Source organism: Pogoniulus pusillus, chromosome 6 (assembly GCF_015220805.1).
Source record: "Pogoniulus pusillus isolate bPogPus1 chromosome 6, bPogPus1.pri, whole genome shotgun sequence".
NCBI lineage: Eukaryota > Metazoa > Chordata > Aves > Piciformes > Lybiidae > Pogoniulus > Pogoniulus pusillus.
In genome coordinates, this window is record NC_087269.1 from 13,743,911 (window position 1) to 13,767,893 (window position 23,983).

Consider the following 23,983-nt stretch of genomic DNA (forward strand, 5'->3'; position numbering starts at 1 on the left):
TCTAAGAACTGATGTGCTTTTTTTGCTGCCTCTGTGGTCCAAGGAACAAAGCCAGGTGCCAGCATTCCTTGGGGTGGCACTGGGAATCTTCAACTCATTCCTCAAAAGATGTGCATGGTCAGCAAATACAGCTGGAAGCTACCAGTCTCCAGGTGGCCTTGGTGCACAGTGAGCCAGCCCAGCTCTGGGACACACACACCCTCCGTATCACCACTCATATTCCAGGCTGTGCTGGTTTGAGGCTAACTGGAATATTTTAATGAGAGAAACTAGATCACTGTTTGTGAAAAGAAAATTATGAAGTCTACATCATTCCTTGGTTTGCTGAGAGGGATAAAAAGCAAAAATGGCAACAATTTGTCCCACTCTGCTCTAGGATGCTGGATCTGTTTGCTTCTTCCTCACTCCACTCTAATATCTTTCCCCTAATCTTGACTAACAGAAAACAGCATAAGCTTTGCTGACTGTTCTGTTTGTCTGTCTGGGAAAGTCAAGGCAGAAAGAGAAGGTAGATCTGAGCCCTTCTAGGTAGTGTTTTCTTCTTTGTCCAGGAGGGAGTTTGGATCCCTGTATTATTTCTAAATTGTAACTATATTGTGTATATATGCTTGCACATTTTGATTTGCTGTAAACAGAGCTACACCTTACTTCCAAGCCATCTGAGCTAGTCTGGTAAATCTCCATTTTGTGTGTAGGAAGTTCCTAACCTGTCACACAGGCATCCAAGAATGAAGCCTCCTGAATTCAAATCTGAGCCCTTATAAAATGCTTAAGAGCACCTTAAGATGCAAACTGAAGAGTCACCTTCCTCAGCCTTTCTGATAGAAGAGAAAGGCTGTGACAGGCAAAGGAGTGAGATTCTCCTAAACCGGGTAAGGTAAAAGTGCTCTCCTCAAACATGCGGGTGCAATACCGAAACAGGCAGCACTGCCTTCACTCTGTCACCTGCAGCCAGCACAACGCTACATAACCTCCAGTTTAGAGAACAAACAAACAGACAACAAACTAAATCCACCAACAAATCTTAACGCTTAACCCACAAAATGATACACATACGCAGGGGCAAGTTGTCAGAAAAGGCATTGTATTTTGGTTTCCACCTTATTTAAAACTGATTTTGGTTTTCAATCAAATCTGAGTTACGCCTTGAGTTCAGTTTTAAATTACTGTGTTTTGTTTTGTTTTTTCCCTCCCCTCTCATAACAGTTACAATCTGAACAACTGCAATTACAAAACAGATGGGGAGAAAACCCAAGAACAAGAGACATAGTCTGAACTGTGCACTCCTCCACACGAGCACTCTAGGGAATGTTAGTTTCAGCTCTTTTTTTTCTTCTTCTTCTACTTTTTTCTTTCATTTCTTCTTCTTCTTTTTTTTTCTTTTCTTTTTAATTTTTTTTCCCCCTTCAGGTTGTTACTAACAATAATAAAAAAAAATCTCTACTATTTATTAAAGCAAAGCTACAGTAAATTTTCTTGCAGTCTTACAGCAGGCTTTCATGTTACCAGCAGGACTCGCATGCATGGATTGCAGTCACACACACACACACACACACACACACATAGAGGCTCACAGACATTATACAGTAGCCAGTAAAAAAAGAAAAAAAAAAAAAAAAGAAGAAACAAAGAAAGAAAAAAAAACATCAACCAACAACCCCTGCCCCACCAGACATTAATTTCTTTTAAGTGGTCAAACGTTAGAATCGTGTCAAACTTATGGATCAAAAACCACCCCCGAAATAACCCAACGGAAAAAATCCCCCAAACCAAAATAAAACCAAAAAACCACAACCCCCAAAAACCTGCACAGGTCTTCCACATCTACACAGTAAAAGTCATCCCTTTACAATGGACGGAGCTCTCGTCTCCATTTGTTCAACATGCATCGCTGAAGCTTGAAGGCACGCTGGCCAAAAGAGAGCCCTGTTCTTTTTTGTTGTCTTAACTCAAGTGTGTTGCTCTCAGGGTGCAAAAAAAAAAAGGGGGGGGAAAAATAAAATAAAGGCAAGCCCTTTATGCAGCACACTGGGAAAAGGTCATTCAGAGACCACAGTACTTGGAAGGCAGCCCAGCTGCCTGGATTCTACTTCTAACTGTGCTCTTAGAGGCATTGAAGGAATAGACTTGTCTTTAAAAACGACAGATAAAGGCAAATTTCTGCAGAACCTTCCTTTTCAAACTGGTTACAGTAGACTAACACTCCTTCTGGAAGAAACTGGTCCTTCAGTCACCAGCTTCAGGTGGGAAATACCTTACCTGCTGTCTTAAACACTGAAGCACCAGAGATTATAGGGCTGATGTGTTTCAGGCATTCATCAGCTTCAGGAAAACATAACACCAAAAAGGAAAAGAAAAACAAAACAAAACAAAACAAAAAACCCCTACCTGCAATGAAAAGAAATCCCCAATGCCTCAAGAGCATTACATCAAACCACAACTCTTGGGCTACTGACTGCTGACACTGTCAGAAGCTGCTGCTTGCTCCCGGGAAGACACCTGGAGGTTGAAGCTTTACAGTGATTTTGAATCCTCGCAGTGTGAGATTTGCTGAGCTTTACTGATTGCGAGACAAAGCAGTGTTTCAGAAAACTAAACCCAACAAACTTGTAATAACCATCACCAAAATCACCATTGGGAAAATTCCCTTTGTTAGAAGGTCTCATTGAGAAACATGAGTCCCTGTCCTGCAGAGCAGGACTGACACAATCAACAAAACCCGGGGTGACCTGTCCCCCACAAGCCGAGCCTTCAAGGACTAGTCCCCGAATTATACTGGAGGGGGAGAACGAAAAACAAACTAAGAAAACGAAGGCTGTATCACCTTTTCCTCCTGATAAAGTTTTAATCCTCTTACTCCACTTTTATTTCTTTGTGTTTTCCCCCAATTCTCCTTTCCACTTTGCCACCTTAGCTGGGAGAGTTACTAGTACAAGAGTTTGGAGAGTCCTGCTCGTTTATTGTGTTCAAGAGTACACACACCGGCTGCCGGGGCAGGTGGTGGTGGCTGTGTTCACGGTGCTCCTCCTCCGTGGCATTAAAAAGCCCTTCCTCCTCGTCCCCGTGGGGACGGCCGCTGCAGCTGTCACAGAAGTCCAGGGGCCCATCCAGAGCATCATCGATGAGTCCGTCGAACTCTTTGAGGTCGTCATCGTGATGGCCCCGGTTGCAAACGCAGACCTCGATGCCCGAGTCACCAGTGAAACGGCGTTGCCTCCCCGGAGTCTTGTCCTTCCCGTCGGGAATGGCACTGCTCTGCTCTAAGCTCTCGGAGCTGTAACCTTTCAGCAGTCCCTCCTTGCATTCCATATCCTTATCGGGACCGGCCCTCTCCGCTGGCTCGGCTCCCGTGCTGGTACCGCCGGGCTCGACACTTTGCGTTTTGGCAACTGCTCGCTCAACCAGCGTGGTGGTGGAGGGCTCGGGGTCCCCGAGGCCGGGTGCCCCGCTGCTGTCAGTACTGCTGGTATTGCCGCTGGCTGCTGCTGAGCTGCTCTGTGCTGGTTGCAGGTTTCTCGGTGTGTCTGGGATTGTGCTACTGCTGCCTGCTGGGATGCACTGCTGATGTAAGGCACTATACGGTGGCGGCGGGGTTGGTGGTCGGTTCACCACTTCCTCGTAGGGAGGTAGTAAAGAATTTGGCAGAAACCCTAAAATTGGAAGGCAAGCAGAAGTTATCAACAGCTGATCTCAGAGGAACAAGTCATTCATATCAGTATCTTGTCTGTCATCTGTCAGCTCAGCAGGCTTCACAGGAGGTGCTAAAACTTGGCCCAGATGAGACTGGTCACGTTTTAGAGACGCAGTGGCTGTGGCACAGGAGGGCACCATAACAGGGGAAGATGGATACAGCTGCGAACAGCAGTGTAATGTCCTGGCTCTCAAGTCAATTCTGAGGGCTGCCAGGAGAATGTCCCCGCCCCTGCCTTGTGCCCTAGTGTAGCTCCATAAATCACACCCAGGGTGGAGGGAACAACACGGGAGAACGCATCAGTCCTCTCCAACACTGGTTTCTCAGTTGAGTTGCCACTTTCAAGACCACTATTTTATCTCACAAAGCTTTGTGCAAATAAAAGTGAAAAGACATGAGCAGTTACACAGAACCTGGGCTTTTGGTTGGTTCTTGTAGACCTGGATTTACTTTTCCTGGTGCAGTCAGAATACACTGGCAGTACAGGCAATAGAGTTTGGTTTACTGCTTACAGCCCCTCAAATCTACAGATTTTGTTTACTTCTTAAGAGGCACAAAGTAATCTCTATAGACAGAGCAGGATGGGAGTATTTAGATACTGAAAACACAGAGATAGAACTGCAGTTTTCCATATAAACCCATATATCCCTAAGGCTGGGAAGAAAAAGGCTGCTGGGATTATTTCTGAGGTGGCTGCAAGAGTTTCAAGGAGAAAAGCAAGATCAAACATGCAACTCAACAGTCCACTACAAGAAACTCAGTTGTGCTACCTCCAGTCAAAAGGCTGAGATTTGCTGTTCAAGCACAGCATAGCAGGGCACACTGGAGAGCAAAGAGCAATTGTGCTTTTCCCAAGCTGTGGGCAACAGCTCCTTTGTGCCAAGTCCTAGGGCTGCTCACAAGCTGCGTGGTCTGGGAGTGGCAGCACAGGGTAGGAGCCAGCACGGTCCCTGATGAGGCAACACGTCCACCCTGTGTGACTGTGTGACTGAATTCTGTGAAGCTAATTCCCATATCTCAGTCCCACCACAGCAAGTGAAGGCTGGGAAGAAGGACTATCTGTAAAGTCCTGAATGTGATGTTTTAGGAACCTTCCCAGAAACACACCAAGGGAATCAATGCACTGAGAGAGCTGAATCAAGGGGGAGTGTGAAAGTGCTGTAGCTAAGGTGGTTCAACTGCAGACTGAAGCAGGCTCAAATACGCCCAGCAGCTGATATATGCCACCTCCTCTCTACAAGCCAAGGGCAGGCAGCAGAGCTGCCCAGCACCTGCTGTGGAGCCCATCCAGTGGATGGTCCCTGCAACACAGGAAGCTTGCTGCTGCCCTGCCTCACCTGACCTCCAAGAAAAAGGGTGTGAGATACCTACGTAAATAAAATGAGAGGGATGAATAGTTGTGGGCTTCCCGGTAAGCGATCAGGTTGATCTCATGTTGCCGCTGCTGGGCCTGAAGACGATGCTTGGTGCGTCGGTGATGGCAAACACAACAGCAGCTGAGGATGATGATGATGGTCCATACCAGCCAGAACCCTGCAGCAGGGGAGAGCAAGTGTTATCCAGAGTGTATGAACCACACCCAAACCCAGGACACCCCACGAGGACAGTAGGGAAAATCATCAGAAAGCCTGGATCCAAAGTCCACACTGCTCTAAAGGCAGGGAAAGGCAGTGTGCCAGGAGGCCTCAACATGCACCTGTCTGTGTGGGTGGCTGCTACTCTGGCAGCCTTGGCAGAACTGGGTAACTCTGTACCCGCTGCGGTACAATGTGGAGTACCTTCAGTATGTACAACTCCAGACAACAATATATGGAGACAGGGCTCAGTTCCCCTTTGCCATTGCTCCCACTCCTCAGATATAATTTCTTCTAGCCAAAAACATGAGCAGAGCTGTGAATAGCACTGAACTTGTCTCCCATAGCCACTATGGTTTAAAAACAACAATCAAGACACAAAAGACACTCTGCAGATTGACCGCAGAAGAAGAGAAAAACCCCAAGTGCTATGTTCGGCTTTTGTTTGTGCCGCTCTTTAATTTCCAGCCCAAATCCTTCATTGTTATGTTTAACAAAACCATACTCTTTTTACATAAATGTCTAAAAATATTTTTAGAACTTTGGGGTTTTTTTTTGGTATTCAATGTCTTAAATTATTCAAAATTACACTAGAATACTCAAGAAACCAAACTTCCACTCTGGCTGTGGCCACTGCTGGTTTCTGTGTGCTACCATACCATATGCAGGCTGCTCCTTAAAAAGACATTTTGAAGTGAGCACTTCCTGAGTTTCTTCCACACCCTCCAACATGTGGAATAACTCCTCTCTTTTCCACAAATCCCCCTTCATACTTGTACACCACTTATAAAAAACATTTCTGAGCCACACTTCAAAAGAGCTACACCATTCACTCCAGATCAGGCTTTTGTCTTCTGCAACTACAACCCACAGCTCTACTTGCCTGTAGTGGATTAAAGAACTCCCCCACCCCTGCAGTTAAAATTTACCAGGCCAGTTTAGAGTGCTTGGAAGTAAGATGAAGCTAAATTTACAGCAAAGCTAAATTTAAAAGCATATGTACACAACATATTTATAATTATGTACAATTTAGAAACAATACAGAAATCCAAACGCCCCTCCCAGACAAAGAAAAGAAGCCCAGAAGGGGCCAATACTACCCTCTCTCTCTTTCTCCCAAATAGAAAAGATCCAGCAAGGCTTACAAGTAATCTAGTCATCACAGAATGGTTTAGGTTGGAAGTGGTCTCTAAGATCATCTAGTTCCAACCCCCTGCCATAGGCAGGGACACCTCCCACTAGAACAGGTCACTCAAGGCCTCATCCAGCCTGGCCTTGAACACCTCCAGGGAGGGAGCACCCATAACCTCCCTGGGTAACCTGTGCCAGTCTTTCACCAGCCTCACTGTAAAGAACTTCTTCCTAACATCCAGTTTGAACCTCCCCTCTGCCAGTTTAAATCCATTATTCCTTGTCCTGTCATGACAAGACCATGTAAATAGTCCCTCCTCAGCCTTCTTGTAGGTCCCCTTCAGATACTGGAAGGCCATTACAAAGTCTCCTTGAAGCCTTCTCTGCTCCAGGCTGAAGAGCCCCAACTCTCATAGCCTGTCTTCATAGCAGAGCTGCTTCAGCCCTCTGATCATCTTCGTGGCCTTCCTCTGGACTCGTTCCAACAGTTCCATGTCCTTCTTGTGCTGGGGGCTCCAGAACCATACACAGCCAAGATTCATGGAAGATAATAGAGCAGAGCAAAGGAGAAGTGAAGGGAGCAAGTACTCTGAAGCAAAGAGGGACAAACTGTTTATACTTTGGCTTTTTATCTCTTTTAGCAAACCAATGAATGATAGAGACTTCTGCCATCATTTTTCATTTTCCAACCAATGATCTAATTTCTCTCATTAGAATACTCCAATTAGCCTTACACCAGCACACTGCCTCCCAGGTACCTGTGATCTGTCCGTGTTAAACTCAGTTTCTGCAGCGCAGGATACCAGGAGAACTCCCCCTTCAGAAACATACAGGCCTGGCAACCGCTCCTCAGCAGAGACCACAGTGCCCTTTTCCTTTCAGAAGGACCTCCACTACTCTCCACTATTCCCAAACAGACAAAATGAAGACTCCTAGTGCTACAGCCCATTTCCAGCCCTGTGAGATCAGGCTGCCTTTTTCTCCCCAGTAAAAACCTCCAGTCCCTCCTCTACATTACCTTGGTGTTCTCAGCATCCTCTGCTGAGTTGGCAATGTTTTCTCTTCTGAGTGCTGGGTGGGGAAAGGTGAACAGTTTAGGAATTTGAAGAATGAGAGCAGGACTGCTCTGGCTCGGGACAAAGTGCAACCAAGCAGTGTCACTCATCTCAGAGCCCCGCACCCGCCCGTCTGTAGGTGAATTGGATACGCTGCATCACGCCCCCAAGCATTTGGAGCAGGGACTTTCACCTCTCTGTCATAACCCAAATTCTTCATGTCTTTTGGCACAGCAAACTGGTATCTCTCTCGAGTTCTGCAAGTGATTTCCCTAATGGACTGAATGCCATCTTATACCCAAATGTATCAACGCCTGCTATCAAATAAAAGAGCTTTACATGCTCTGCTGTTTTCGCTCGGCTGCAAAGCAAGGCTCCTAGGCAGCTCTGCCATGAAAGGCCGAGAGAAGACTGATTTTTGCTCCCGAGAAGCAAAAGACAAAGCACTCAAGATGCCCTCTGCAATTCCTTCAAACTGAGCTGTGAAAGTGTTCACCTTGGTCCAAATACTCTCCTGCTTCTAAAGTAGCCTTTTTATATAAACTAGAAGGATAAGTCCAGCCTGCCCTTCTCTCTGAAGCCAGGCAATCGCGCTCATCTCTGTAGTCTCTCCACTACCAACACTTTGTGTGGTAGTTTAAGGCTTATTGAAATAGTCCAATAAGAGAAGTCAGTAATTTCCTGAAAGAATGAGCAGGGCATTGGATGTGAAAGAACAGCAGTGATAATGTCTCTATCATTCCTTGGTTTGTTAACTTGTATAAAAAGCCAAAGTACAAACAATTTCCCGCTCTTGGGAACTGGATCTGTTTGCTATTCCTTTGCTTCTAACTCCTCCACTAACCTTGACTGACCAGATAACACATGAGCTTTGCTGGCTGTTTTCTCTCTGGGAGAGAGAGAGAGAGAGAGGGTAGTGTTGGCCCCTTCTGGGCTTTTTTTTGTCTGGGGTGGGGGAAGATTTGATTCCTGTATTATTTCTAAATGGTATATAATTGTAAATATATTCTGTACATATGCCTGCAAATTAACTTTGCTGTAAAATAGAACTTTTATCTTACTTCCAAACCATCTGAGCTGGTCTGGTCAATTTTAATTGGTGTGGAGGGAAGTTCCTAACCCACCGCACCTTGGTGAGGCAAACCCAGTATACACTGACTCCCACCAATACACTGTTTCTTGCTAAGAGAAGGTCCCTTGGCCCTTGCTTGCTGGGGAAGAGTGCACACAGCTCTTTAATGCAGCAATGCCACCACACACTGAAGCAGCTCATCTTCTAAGTACTCCTTATTTTCCAAGAGCAATCCATGACCACGTGTTTAAAAACAACGGAAAGTTACACCCAGCTATCTAGGGATTCTAGCTGCAGTTATGAGAAAACAGATGCTTTTTAACACATTTGATCATGGTCCTTTCCCAAAGACTCTGAATGCAATGGCAACAAGCAGCACGTAGTTAGTTAAGATGTCCTGGAGAACTGCCACTGTTAAGCAATCTCAGCTGCAGCAGCCGAATTTTTCTGCGGGGAATAACTGCTCCCACCCAAGCCTGTACCCAGAAGATTAAAAAAGTATTGCTTTAGAAAACTTCTCTGCTCATCCTAAAGAAATCCCAAAGTGCTTTGCAGCCAAACGGATGCACAAGCTCAGAGTAGGGGTCAAAGTAAGCTCAGCCATTCCTGGGAAGACGTGTGGCAGCTCCGTATGCAACAGGCACTAACAACACAAAACAGTTTAGGATAATTAATTAATGCTGAATCCTGCTGACAATGTAGGTGGCATTTTAAGTAAACAGACCACAATTTACTGGATTGCAACCCAGCCAGGGTGCTAGGAACAACACCTCCCTTCTCTTGCAAAGGGTCTGTGCACTCTTGCAACCACCAGTGGATGAGACCTGTTGTTTTTCATGGGAATTTCCAGAAAAATAACCCACTCATAGCATCTTACTGCCTGGTTTCATTAACTGCTGACCCTTCCTGGGACTTCTAGGAAATTACTCAGCACAAGTGCAAGGACTTGCCTGGGTGATCACAGGAGATCACACAATCACAGAATGTCAGGGGCTGGAAGGGACCTCGAAGGATCATCTAATCCAACACACACACACACACACACACAGAGAACAGGATCACCTTTACCAGATCACACAGGAACATGTCCAGGTGCAGATCAGTAGCATGTGCCCACCACAGCCATTTGCTGACCTTGTTTCCAGTGTTCTTTATCTTGTCACACAACAGCACATCTGCACTGCAGGTCTGAAAGATCCCTCCCCCAGCACATAGCAAGCAATAAGATGGGACACCCATAGGTGCTGAGGCACATGAAGGGCTTCTTGGCTGTTGCTTGAGCAGGGCTGCCAGCTCTGAGAGAAGGTTCTGGTGGCAAGTCCAGTGTGCTGCTGGGAGTCCAAGGCCTCCATCCTTAGAAGGCTCTGCAGTATGCCCTAGCCAGATGTTTGGGCACAGCTGCAATTTTGGCTGCAGCACAGACAAACTGTATAAGCCTAGCAAATAACAGTGCCTGGTCACTTCTTTGGAACAAAGCTGCACGTGTGAGGCCAAGTGCAACTGTAAATATTATGTCTAAAAGTATGAAGAGAACATTGAAGATGTCCAGGGCTAAGCTGTGCATTTCACAGAATCACAGAAACATTCTGGCTGGAAAAGATCTTCAGGATCACCAAGCCCAACTGACGACCTTACTCTACAAGGTGCACCCTAAACCATAGCCCCAAGTAACGCATCCAAACAACTTTTAAACACATCCAGGGCTGCCAACTACCTCCCTGGGTAGCCCATTCCAATGTCCAACCACTCTTGCTGTGAAAAAACAGTTCCTAATGCCCAATCTAAACCTACCCAGTTGCCGCTTGAGTCCATTTCTTCTTGTTCTATCACTGATTACCTCTGAGAAGAGACCAGCAGCAGCTTCTTTGCAATGCCCTTTCAGGTAGTTGTAGACAGCAATGAGGTCTCCTCTTCCTCAAACTAAACAGCCCTTAGTTGCCCCTTATAAGATTTATTCTCCAAGCCCTATTTGTACACCTAGTGATGCCTGGCTTGAATACCAGCAGCAGGGAAGTAAGCTGAGCAGACCACTGGCTGAGGCATCCAGCAGCTCATCTGGCAGGAGGGGAAGGAGGGGAATTCCAAATTCACCCAAAGCCAACATGGTGCCAGCAGAAGTGCAGAGGCTGAGCACAGCACCTGTACATGCCAATACCTTGTTCACGGCAAATATAGGTATTGACTCTGCCCTGTGTTGAAGACAGGAGAGATGTGTAAAGGCAATTTAAGTTCAGCATTAAAAGGCCTCTAAAAGCCAAGTAAAATTTGGCTTGCAGTTGCCTTCACAGTCCCCAAAAGCTGTCACTGTCATCACAAGTTTTCCATGAGTTCTTCAACATGGTTATCCTTACCAAATCAACACAAGCTGGATTCAGCTGCATTGTGCCTAGCATTAGGACAAAGGGGGATGGTTTTAAGCTGAGGCAAAGTAGGTTTAGACTAGATCTTATGAAGAAGTTCCTCAGTATGAGGGAGGCGAGACTCTGGAATGGGTTGCCCAGAGGGGTTGTGGATGCCCCTTCCCTGGAAGTGTTCAAGGTCAGGTTGGATGAGTTCTTGAGCAACCAAGTCTGGTTGAGAGGTGTCCTTGCTCATGGCAGGGAGGTTGAAGTAGATGATCTCTGAGGGCCCTTCCAACCTAGGCCATTCCATGATCACTGCAAAAGGAGAAAAGGTTGGGAGACACTGGGTATGCTGAGCCAAGATTGCCCTTAAACATCTAAATTGAGAGGAAATTATTTGCTGCTGCCAACCTGTCAGTGCCTGCTGGGAACAAAGGCTCACAGTAACCTGATGACAACACATCAGGTAGAGGGCAAACAGGGTCCTTGGAAACACAACCACTGATGTACAACATCAACAGAAGCAGTGGACCAGTTGGGAGCTGAATGCACCAGGGGCCCATCAGACTTCAAGGCAATTTCAGGCTCGCTCTTGGTTTATGGAAGAGTCAAAAGTTGAAACACTTTTCAAGCCAAAAAAGGCTGAGTCCTGAGAAGCACTGCTGTATTTTCTGTCAGACTGACTGGTGATGCCAGTGGGTGGATAATGATGCAACCAAAGGGTGAATCAGACACAGCTAAGGACCTAGGTCTTGCCAAGAGGTTTCCCTGCCAGAGCATCAAAACCTTTCATAAGAGTAATAGAGAAGTACCAACCTCTTACTCAGCATCAGACGGGCTCAGAGCTGAAAGCCCTACATGAGCGCCAAGCTCAGAGAGTCAGAACAGGAGCTGCAGAAAGACCCAGGCACAGAATTAGCTCCCATGGAAGCCATCTCTCACAAGCAGAAGAAATACAGAAGAAAGAGAAGGCTGCTAAGTTTACAGCAGCCTTGGGAAAGGGAGCCTCATCACATGGTCATGCACCAGAGGTGTTTTCTACTAGCTGTGAAAGAACACATCATGCTTATAGCTTCAAGGAATGTCTTTCAGGGACACTGACCATAGTTTTGCTCAAACTTAAGAATAATTAAGAACAAAATAATTTAAGAATAAAAACTCCAGAGTATTCCCTACTCATGAAAAAAAAGAGGGAGCAATGTTCAGTCCAATGCTGCACTGTATTTGCTGCCTGGAATGTTGCCATGAGCATTCCCTTGGAGGTTAGCTCCTTTCATCCTATGCAAAATGGAAAAACATCTTCTGGAGTGTTCCAAGGGTAGAAACAGAGAAATCTGCCCTCCAGTTTATGGTAAACCTGGACAAATGCCATCACTCTGTTGGCAGGAACTCCCCTAAAAGCAAGCCAAAACATACTGCAAAGTGGTTTTGTGTCCTCCTGACAAGCATCTGGGTAATAGCTTTGGCTCCGTGAGATTTGGTTCTGAACAGAAGGAGAAGTAGGACAACCTCATTGACTAAAAAGCGATGTCCCACTGGTAGCCTCAGCCAGCTGTGGCTGGAAAAAAAATGTCTTTCACATGGCCAATGTCATCAAAGATATGAGAGAGATTTAACTGATGCCACAACCTGGAAGCACTTGGGTTTAATCATGTCCTTGGCACAGAGACTGCATTGTCTCCTTCCACTTCAGACATCAGTCTATCTGAGTCAACATTGCTGCTCAAGAATGGATCCAGGCCACAGGCCTATGAACACTGTAAGGAAGAAAAACAAGCTGGTGAATGCCATGGTCTTCTTCTGCCTGTCTCTTCCATACCTCCTGCTGCCTCTTCCACCTCTTCCCATGCCAGCGCAAAATTGTGTGCAACTGTGGTTTGAACTGGTTTGAGAGAATGAGAGCAGGTTGAAACTCATCTGCCAAACACAACAGCAGCAAGAGAAAGACTGTGACTTCCAGTGACAGTTTTATGTCAGTTTAAACCAGTGGAACCGCAGCGCCAGCCTGACTGTGCTGCAGGAAAAAGTTACTGAATGTTTGTAGGATACAATGGCAAAGGCAAAAAAGACAAACCCTGTTCGCTTGCTCCAAGACTAAACGAGATGGACCTTAACTGCAGCTGGTTTCTGGTTTCCAGTGCAGTGTCCAGTATGCAGAGAGGACTGTCAGAAAAATCCTTTGCTTATCTTTCAGTGAGAGTCAGCTGGAGGCAGTAAATCTGCAGACACTGTTTTAATGCCTCTCTTCTGAGGAGGGAGCCTTTGAAGGACAATTGTTCCTGTGCTCCAGAAGACACATTTCTAAGTCCAGTCAGCATCCCAGGTGACTTAGTCCTCCTAAGATATCTGTGTTGGTAAAATAGATGTTGAACTGTGGTCTAACAGACCAGAGGGGAACATCCAGTTGAGACCACATCCAGAGCATCTGGGGAAACAAGATCTTGAGAACAGCCTACACTAAAAGACCAGAATAACTGGTGAGGGTTGGAGGTACAAAAGGCAGGGGGTGAAACAGCACCATCGAGGTCTCTTGCCTCTTCCTTGCTGATTTAACTCAGAGCAGGTAGAAGCAAGTCACACGCACAGTCACACCATGCAAGACAGCCTGCCTTCTCCTTTAGATTTGTGAATTCTACTGAGCCACGCAAAAACAAGCCTAAGAAAATTCTGCTCTCTGGACTAGGCTACAATATGTGCAGGGAAGTCAGAAAATAACTTCCTTGGCGACCCTATACCTCATGAGTCCCTGCATTGTCGTGACATCTGTTTGCTCTATGCTTTCAGCTAGGCTTTGACATAGGAGGTTTATTGCTGAAGCACCAGCTGAGGAGTAACAGCAGCCAAAGGAGAAGTTTGATACGTGAGGAAAGAGAAAGCAAGTACAACCATGGAGGAGGCTGGGTGAAAGGCAAGGAACAGGGCAAATCACCCCCTGAAAAAGGACATGGTTACACTGAAGGATAACATGGGGTGAGGAAGAAAAAACACAGGACTGGTGTGGTTTATTATAAAGCTGACCTGGAACACGTACGTGGAACAGCAGTTGCTTTAGTTTTAGCAACTAATCAGGCCCTTGCCAAATTTTTCTGGCAGCATGCTTTTTGGGGGAAATAGCTGTCTAGAGATTCCAAGGGCAAGCGTGCAGAAATGAGCAAAATGTTCAAAATCAGCAAGAACATCAACTGTGCTCCTTGCTAACAGAACATTTTTTCCTATACAACCCTTCTGCTAAGGTCCAAGCAGTCAAGATCTTTTGTTTTGCTTGTCTCTTTCTTTCAGAAACAGAGGAGCTCAGTATCACTGCCAAAGCAGCCAAAATGAAGCAGAAGTAGCACATCCAACACCTGGGTATCTAGGTGCCGTGCTGGTGACTGGTTTGTTGTACAGTATTTAAATGACATCCTACAGCTATCTTCTGCACTCATTGACCAGCTGCCCATTTCCATGCTCCGTGATGGTGAGAGGCCTGGAACACAGCCCTGTGAGGAGAGGCTGAGGGAGGTGGGGGTGCGCAGCCTGGAGAAGAGGAGGCTCAGGGGTGACCTCATTGCTGTCTACAACTACCTGAAGGGAGGCTGTACCCAGGCTGGGGTTGGTCTCTTCTGCCAGGCAACCAGCAACAGAACAAGGGGACACAGTCTCAAGTTGTGCTGGAAGAGATATAGGCTGGATGTTAGGAGGAAGTTCTTGCCAGAGAGAGTGATTTGCCATTGGAATGGGCTGCCCAGGAGGTGGTGGAGGCACCGTCCCTGGGGGTGTTTAAAAAAAGACTGCATGAGGCACTTAGTGCCATGGTCTAGTTGATTGGACAGGGCAGGGTGGACCATCCAGGACTGGATGGTCTTACAGGTCTCTTCCAACCTGGCTGATCCTATGATTCCTGCCTAGAAGCATAGGATATTCTTCTACCAATCACACCACATTAAACACTTTGCTTGCTGTGTTCAGAACATCTGGAATCATCTAAATTCATGCTGGCACTCAACAGGTAAGGAGAGGACACAGAGACAGATGTAAGGAGATCCGGATTTGGGTTTCAGTTCACATTATAGACTTAGGAAAATCTGGAACATCAAGGTCTTAATTCTCAACCTGCAAAATGTGAGAACAGCATTCCTTGATTGCAGTCTTTCCTGTATTTTGAAATGTGGGGTTTTTTTGGAACATGTGAGCAAAAAAAGATACCTATCAGGCCTGGACAAAGACCAATACTGGAGAACAATCATATCATAACAGACCTGAATAAAAACTCTTAGTAACTGAAATCAGTGGCTGCTGCCATTTTCCCAAGATCACAATCTCCTCTTTGGGGAACGTGAGGTCTCTGGGGAATCCAAAGAAGCTGTTAGGCTAAAATGCTGAACCAGATCAAGCTCTATTCAAACACACACCTTTCCCTGTGTGAGGAAATGCAACAGCAAAGTCTTCTTTCCTTTTACTCCTTATGAATCTATTTCAAGAAAACTAAAAGACATACTGCAGCTTCCTTGCACCCAAGTCATGTTATTGGCTACCAACCTCAAGCTAAGAGCTAATTAGACCTTTACATGTCCATTAGACTTAGATATAGATATATATATATAAAAATCTGGATATAATTTTATTACTTGGCAACATGGCACTTTTTTTAAGTAAGAGCTGGGTGGGGAATCTGAACCAGGCTGTTATCTAATTTTAAACACAGGCTGTCCACCTGCTTGGCATATCATGTTCTCCATTCCTCCACTCCACCCCTTAACAAAACAGTACCTTGATTTTGCATCCTATTCCACTGCCCTCAAGAACCAGTTTAGGATTACTGTACCCTTACTTGCTGTCTAGAAATGTTGAGATCAGCCATTTTGAAAGATAAACAATTTTGTCTTCTCTCAAATTCTTAAATGGGATTTTTTTTTTCAATGTTGAAAACTCCAAGTGGCCACAAGACAGGACCACATTTCAGAAGGCAAGTCCAGCAAAGAGAACCTTGTTTTCTTACCCGTTTCAAATGCAGCCCTCCTCTGCTTCCTTGCCCCAGAAAGCTATGACAGTAAGTAAATCCAGGATTTAATTCAACAGGACTAGCAAGAAGGTCTGTTTTCGGGCACACAAAACCACTGGTGGCCTGAGAAGGTCTGAAAAATAACTTCTCAAAAGCTGCTTCAGTACATGCATACAATGGTTAAAATCAAAATGCAGACCAACTATGAAGCCATACCTAAAAGGTACTGCCGAGTTAACTGTTCATTAACCAGAAGTTATTATTAACTTTTTAAAAGCTAATCTATTCCCAAGCATGTAAAGCTGTTGCTTTCCACACCATCAATTCATGCCCATAGTAAGACTATTTACCTACACTATCACTGCTATGTACCTTGAAGGTCTTAAGAGCACCCCACCACACATACCTAGCAAAGACATTCAACAGCTCCTGAAGCTGCAGATAAATTCTACAGCTGTGATTGCAAGTGCTTTAATACCAGTTTGCATTTAAAGGAGATGCTCCTCCTATGCCTCCTCCCTCCTACCCCAGAAACTTTTTTCTAATGCTCAGGATGGCAAAGCAAGCTCTGAACACATTAACCAACTTTAAATCATGTTGTATGTTTGCCTGAATTTGCAGAAAGCACAGAAGATCTGGTCTCACGTTTGCATTACTCCCCTCGTCTCAGTGTGGCACATGATGCTCTCTTCAATGTGGAAAGCACAGGAATCAGGGAATCACAGAACTGTCAGAGCCAGAAGGGACCTCAAGGATCATTCATTTGCAACCCCTCTGCCATGGGCAGGGACACCTCACATTACATCAGGTTGCCTAGACTCACTTTCAGACTGGCCTTAAAGACCTCCAGGAATAGGGCTAACACCAGCTCCCTGGGCAACCTGTTCCAGGATCTCACCATCCTCATGGTGAAGAATTTCTTCCCAATGTCCAATCTGAATCTACCCACTTCTAGCTTTGCTCTGTTTCCCCCAGTCCTATCACTACCTGACATCCTAAAAGGTCCCTCATCAGCTTTCCTGGAGGCCTCCTTTGGACACTAGAAGGACTCAACAAGCTCTCCACAGACACTTCTCTTCTTGAGACTGAACAGCTCCAACTCTCTTGGTCTGTCTTCATAGGAGAGGTGCTCCAGCCTCTGATCATCCTTGTGGCCCTTCTCTGGACATGTTCCAGCACCTTCAGATCTTTCATTTAATAGAGGTTCCAGAACTTGACGCAGTGCTCCAGGTGGGGTCTCACTAGAGTGGAAGTGGAGAATCACCTCCCTTGCACTGCTGGCCGCAATTCTCTTGCTGCAGTCTGGGATCTGGTCGGCTTTCTGGGCTGCAAGTGTACACTGCTGGCTCATGGTGAGCTTCTGGTCCACCAGCACACCTAAGTCCCTCTCCCCAGGGCTGGCCTCAAGCCAGCCACTCCCTAGCTTGTATCAGTGCTTGGGACTGCACCAAGCCACACATTAATGCTCACCAGAAGACATGGAGTTAACCTGCTCTAATCTTTTTGGTACCCCAAGAGAGCAGAAGACGAGTTTTAAGTCCTTCAATTCAAAATCTGTTTTGGAGCTACTGGAGAGGTGGAAGCTGGTTGGGAGCAGCCTCTACCAGTGCCAATCAACATGTATGAAACCTCACTAGGAAGTGGCCACAAGCTACTTATTGTCCTCACAAACCACTAGAACCAGGAAAACTTCCTTATAATTTCAGCACAAAAACTCATCCCATCTGAGGAATCACCCACCAGTGCAACACTAACATGTTTATTCCATGATGTCAGCACAACCTATATGTTTGCCTTAGAAGCCTGAAATATTCTGCTTCTCTCTAACAAAGACTGGTTTTATCTTTTATGATGCAGAAGTCTGTGCTATACTGAGAGTGCAAAGACAGTTAAGAGTAAAATTATTCCATTAAAATGGCAGGGGGGTATTGTTTGGACTGCATTGTTTCTATGAAAACCAGTTAAGCCTCTCTTTTGAGATGTCCGTGGGAGAAATGTGGTGACTGTGAAACAAACTTCTGTGTGCAGCTGTACTCCATCCTGTTGCTCAATTTAGATCCTGCTTGCCACAGACTCTGTAAGCCCTTGCACACATGCATCCTCCTCTACATTTCCATCCCCAGAAATCCAAAACCGAGACTGACCTTCCCCACTCTGCTTTGTCCAGGCATCCCCACATAATCTGAACAAATTCCAACCATCTGTCCTATCTCTGCTGATGACTGTGATGATCTGAGCCAGGCAGTCCAAGGCAGACATGTATTCATGTCTGTGCCTCAGTCTGCTAGGGTCCTTAAAATCACAGAACAGTTGAGGTTGGAAGCAATCTCTAAGATCACCTAGTTCCAACTCCCCACCATAGGCAGGGACATGTCTCACTAGAACAGGTCACTCAAGGCCTCATCCAAACTAGCCTTGAACACTTCCAAGGAGGGAGCACCCATAACCTCCTTGGGCAACCTATGCCAGTCTTTCACCAGCCTCACTGTAAAGAATTTCTTCCTAACATCCAGTTTGAACCTCCCCTCTGCCAGTTTAAATCCATTATTCCTTGTCCTGTCATGACAAGACCATGTAAATAGTCCCTCCCCAGCCTTCTTGTAGGTCCCCTTCAGATACTGGAAGGCCATTACAAGGTCTCCTTGAAGCCTTCTCTGCTCCAGGCTGAAGAGCCCCAACTCTCATAGCCTGTCTTCATAGCAGAGCTGCTTCAGCCCTCTGATCATCTTCGTGGCCCTCCTCTGGACTCACTCCAACAGTTTGATGTCCTTCTTGTGTTGGGGGCTTCAGAACTGTACACAGTACTCCAGGTGGGGTCTCAGGAGAGCAGAGACCCCTCCTAGATCTGTTTCCCAGTCCTGAATTTTTTCTTCAACTGTTTGGAGACTTCTGAAAATAAAGCTGGTAAAAAGGTCTGCTGCAACACATTAATATCCTGCCATTAGTATTGACATAGCCAGGCCTTATAGTCTGATGCACGACGTGTCTTGAAGAAGTCTATTACAGATCTGTTTAGTTTATAGCCAGGTCCTCCATGCTTCAGTGGTTAATTTGAGAAGTAAAAGCATGTTTCTAGACTAAAGGATGAAGCATCATGTCCTTGGATCTAGGTTAAGTGACAGTCTTTTTCTGAATAATACATTTCCACACACACACTTCGAGAGAATGAAACTGTGAGCATAGCAAAGAGATTCAGTAAGTAGCACAGTTGCATAAAGGCTGTAAGATACCATTGATACCTCCAGCCTCTAATGTGGGGTTACAGTGTTTAGTGTTCCACATTTCCAAACTCTCTGAGCACAGATGTCCTCCCAGCCTAGGTTTTTGGCATCACAACAGCATTTCAACATCAATGTTCAATCCTCCCCAAGAAAGGAAGACACCATTAGAGCATTACAAACTCTAAAAGTTTGCCTCTACAGCATTTCTTGCTTTCCTATCCTTTCAGCTTCCCAGTTTTCCATATATCTTTATCCAAGTTCTGCTGACCTGTCTTGACCTGCCTGCTGTCAACTAAAGAGATTTAGGAGATACAGTCACCCAGCCACTCACTAGAAACATTGGTACTTCTAAACCTCAGATTTCAGGAATGAGGAGATCAGAGAGGTAGCACTGGGTAATGCACATTCCTCTTGGCCCATAGTATTCAGCTACTGCTGGCCCACCACAGTTGCCCAAGATCCTCTCCATGTAAAGAGCTCTCCTCCAAACACAGTGAGTCCTGAAAAGGATAAATGTCCTGACTCCTGATCCTTGAAAGGACAGCTTAGAAAAGGTACATCAGAATTAAACCACTGTGCTTGCAAAGACCCAAACCAGCAAGACGAAAGTAGCTGTTTTAATTCTCTACTGGAGTGCTGAGTGCATCAGCATTTCTCCCTCAAGCATGGTTTCCTCACTCACGTACAAGGTTATTTTGAATACATTTAGTATTGGCCATATCAGTGAGAAAAATCCTCAACAGATCTCCAGTCAAGAATGTGGCAAGATGACCTCAAAAAGCAGGCCGTGCCCTTTGGAGCAACCTCATCTCCCTTGCATATCAGGTCAATTCCAGTGAAATGCAGTGGCAATGCATAACAAGGGCTGCATACAAAACTCCACAAGCCAGATACGTAGTATGGTATGAGAGCCATGCAGATTAGGAAGGGAAGCCATACAAAATGGAAGGACTTACACCAGAGTTCATAGTAGTAGTTGCAACACTGGGATTGTCCACAACAGTGGCCCGTTTCACATATGTAACTTTGATTGTTGACACCCATGCAGGTTTCCTTGTCCTAAAATTAAACAGACACACTTTTAAGATGCTTTGCCAGTATCTCCTGTAAACGCAATCTTTCATTCAATGGTCTGTAAGCATTTAAAAAGTCACAAGTTATGGTCTTGGGAAGCCCTAAAATACATAAAAGAGGTTAAAATGAAGCTAAAGATCACCAAAACCCACAAAGGATCATTCAGAAGAAAACTCTGTAGCGCCAAATTAATGAGTTACTCTGCTTTAACATCTAGTCAGCACTGCTTTCTCATCATCCCTTTTCCTTGTCCACTGGAAGTGACCACATTTTGGGAGCCAAGCATTCCCTTAAAGGCAAGATGTCATTTGTTCCATGTTGTATACAATATTGCTGCATCTTGTGGGGCTGAATGCCAAGTAGAGGAAATGCATTCATAAACAGAGCATTATAACTTAAGGGAAGACCACTTGGATTTGTTTAGATCTAAATGATAATCACAGCATGTTCCTGTGAGATTCCAATCTAAAATGATTCCTGCATAATTAGTCATGTGCATTATATAAGATCAGCATCCCTGCAAAACTTCTTCCTGGAATAGCAAAGTAGTCCAGGAGCAGAGCCAATTCAGCTGTACTGTATCACCCAGCAGGTCCTCAGGACAACTAAGATGGAAAAGGACTACAGTGGATGTGAGGTCTCAGTCCCCAGTTTGGGGACACCAACATAAGTTCATGTTTTCCTGATAGTCTGAAAACACAGTGGGGAGAGGGTTAGGAAAATAGAAGCATTTTACAGGTTGTGGTCTGTACATCCTCTACTAAGCTTTGGAGCAACCTGGAAGTTAGCAGACACTACAGAATTTCTTAAGAAACTAACAGATCTTAATAAACCATTGGTGTTGCAAACAAATCTGTAACAGAGCCTGACTTCTTTACTTTCTTTCACTTAGAATGTATTACAAGGCAAAGAAAACAGGGAGGTTTATACTGAAACGTGTTAAAAGGACTCATTTTGTAAGTACCACCTTGCAAAAATCAACCAACCAACCAACAAACAGAAAAGCCCAACAAAACCCAACCAGCTAAGAAGAGCAGCGAGCTCAAGAAGCTGGCTACAGGAATGTACATTGGTAGACCTCAGCACTTGCTGAACTCCACTGTTCCTCTGTTTTATGTGAGTGCACCACAGCCACACTTCTGACAAGTCTCTACAAAGTCACCACGTGCAAAATCCAAAGTTCATTTCCAGTGATGGGCCACCTCACTGGAAAAGTGAAGTAAGGCAGCAGTGTCAATGCAGAGACATCCTGTACTAATGTCTTAAGGAGGCAGTCTACTTGGGCATCTGAGTGGGCACCAGCACTCCCCTACCACATAGCACCCCAGTCAGAGCTGCATCCCCCAAACACTGGGCCTGTGGGTTTCTCACCTGAGCATCCATATTCCAGCAACACTACACCTTCTAAAACTGTGTCCAGTTCTGAGCCTCCCCATTCAAGAAGGACATAGAACTGCTGAGTCCAGCACAAAGCCACAAAGACAATTAAAGGAGTGGAACATCTGTCTTACAAGCAGACTGAAGGAGCTGGGGCTCTTTAGCTTGGAGAAGAAGAGACTGAGAAGTGACCTCATTCATATTTATAAATATGTAAAGGGTGAATGCCAGGAGGATGGAGCCAGGCTCTGCTTGGAGATGCTCAATGACAGGACAAGGGTGAATGGGAAGTTGAGGCATAGGAAGTTTCACGTAAACATGAGGAGGAATTGTGGAGCTTCCCTCTCTGGAGATATTCGAAACTCACCTGGACACATTCCTGTGTGATCTGGCATAAGTGATCCTACTCTAGCAGAGGGGTTGGACTGGATGATCTTTTGAGGTCCCTGCCAGCCCCTGACATTCTGTGACTTTGTGATTCTGTAAAACCAGATCAACCTCCTAGCACCTAAGGTTCAACAGAAAAGATCACCCCCACCTCACACCTCCCTCCTAAAAAGTCACAACTACTTTTCTGATCATCTGAGGGCACAATTCAGCAAGCACAACTCAGCACATGAAACACTGCTTCCCCTCCTTCCACAGGTACAATTTCTACAAAAGGCTCTAAAAAGCACCAGTGGCCCAGCTCCTGAAAGCTCAGAGGCAACAGGCTGGAGAGTACCTGCCTCCTGTTTCCAGGAAGAGAACAACATTTTGCTGGACAGACCAGTCCAACTGCTTTACTAAAGCAAACATTTCTTATTCTTGTCTTGAAATGTTGCATGCCAACAGTAGGAACAACATTTTCCTACAAGGCAAGGAGGTCTTTTCCATATCTAATTGCAGCAGCCTTTAGGAGACATTAACATACCATCTTCTGCTTCAGACATGCTCTTCATTCCAAAAATTGTAATTATACTCATCAAAAGAACTAAACACAGGACAGATACACTCTTTTGTCTCCTCTTAGTAGTACTTTTTTCATGCTTTTTCTCATTTTTGTTGGCCTTACAGAGTTAATGTAACTGACCAACAGCACAGATTTTGGCTCTCACATCAACAGAATTGAGAAATTAAGATCCTGTTGCAAAATTGCAGTCCTGTTCATGATAATGCACAAGCCAGAAAGTCACCAGCTGAGGCCTGCCTTTGTGACACATGAAGATCAATGTGACTCGGTGAACCAGCAAATTAATCACATGGAGCTGGTGAAAGAACAGAGCCCCACATTGCCACTGCAGGAACTCCTCTGCCCTGTAACACTGATCTGTTCTTGAGCACCCGTGTTGACGCTCCAGAAGTTTGCTTTGTCCAGTGTTGTCTGCTTCAAAGAGTAGCAATAAGGAGCACACTGCTGTCTTTTGGCAGCAGCAACCTAGGACAGCTTCAACATGACTTTATTTTTTCCACTCAAGAACTTGTAGCAGTCCTGTACATAGACTTTCAGCACATTATCCTTTTATTTGAACTTTCTGACTCTTTTCTTGCCAGCCTTATTATACTTGAAATAACCTTTCCACAATGCCATGCTTCCATGCAGGCAAACAAGTGTATACGGGGATGGGTGTATATGTTAAATAGAAGATCCTCAGCAGCTAGGTTGGTATTCTGCAGGTGGTTCCTGCCTGCTCACAGAGAGGAAGTCTCAAGCAACATGCTGCCTTTCCATTTAGAGTTGAAATCTTACTCTCCAGAGCTTCTTTACACACTGACCAAAAGAAATCAGCTTCCTTGCTAATGAGTGTTTGTACCTTTGAATAACCTCACAGTTGGCTTTCAGCTCCCACAGTTCAGAAAGTCCAGGGTTTTAAAGTCCTTCCAGTGTTGGCCACCAGCCATGCTCCTCCAAGTCCAAGCAGCTCCTCTTGGAGCCTTTCTGCAGCTCGCTGCCAACCCCATCACCAATGGCTTTCTGGGCACACAGAGCGGTCAGACTCAGTGCCACGTGTCATGCCCAGAACTGTCACCCTTGTTTCCAAACAGTTTCACAGAATCAAGAAATAATTTAGTTTGGAAAGGATCCCAGCAGGTCACGTGGGCCAACCCCTGCTCAGAGCATAGCTACCTCCAGTGTTGGGTTACTCAACCTGGCACAGGGAAAGAGATAAAATGGAAAGGCAACAAACCTTTGGAAACATTCTACAAGGCAGATTCCAGCACAAGGAGAGCACTGTTTTGGGACACGTTACAGGTGTCTCCTTTGGATCAAGTGCTTCAGACTACTTTCCTCTTTCCACTTAAAACTCGTTTCTGTGAAAAGCTGAGCCTTGCAGCTCAGTTTCTTGCACAGTACAGTTTCTTGCACTTTTTTTGCAAGCCAAGGAAGAGGTAATACACTGCCATCAGTACAGGTCATGACACAGACTCTGACGTTTTTTGTTAGGAAACTTCTGCCTGCCACCAAGCATTCTGATCAGTCTTAA

At 45.4% G+C, this 23,983-nt stretch overlaps 1 protein-coding gene across 4 annotated transcripts in view; it reads right to left on the minus strand.

Moving 5' to 3' along the window:
• Window positions 1–1,067: 1,067 nt before the first annotated feature.
• WBP1L (WW domain binding protein 1 like) overlaps window positions 1,068–23,983 on the minus strand; it is a 73,975-nt gene continuing 51,059 nt past the window's right edge. For 3 of the 4 annotated variants that reach the window (XM_064144478.1, XM_064144479.1, XM_064144480.1), the window contains 3 exons: window positions 20,024–20,126; window positions 5,063–5,224; window positions 1,068–3,650 (listed from right to left, as the gene is read on the minus strand). In XM_064144478.1, the coding sequence (XP_064000548.1) occupies window positions 2,911–3,650; window positions 5,063–5,224; window positions 20,024–20,126 (1,005 nt within the window). In that variant the 3' untranslated portion in view covers window positions 1,068–2,910. The remainder of the gene's footprint in view (window positions 3,651–5,062; window positions 5,225–20,023; window positions 20,127–23,983) is intronic. The other variant, XM_064144481.1, reaches the window with a different exon arrangement.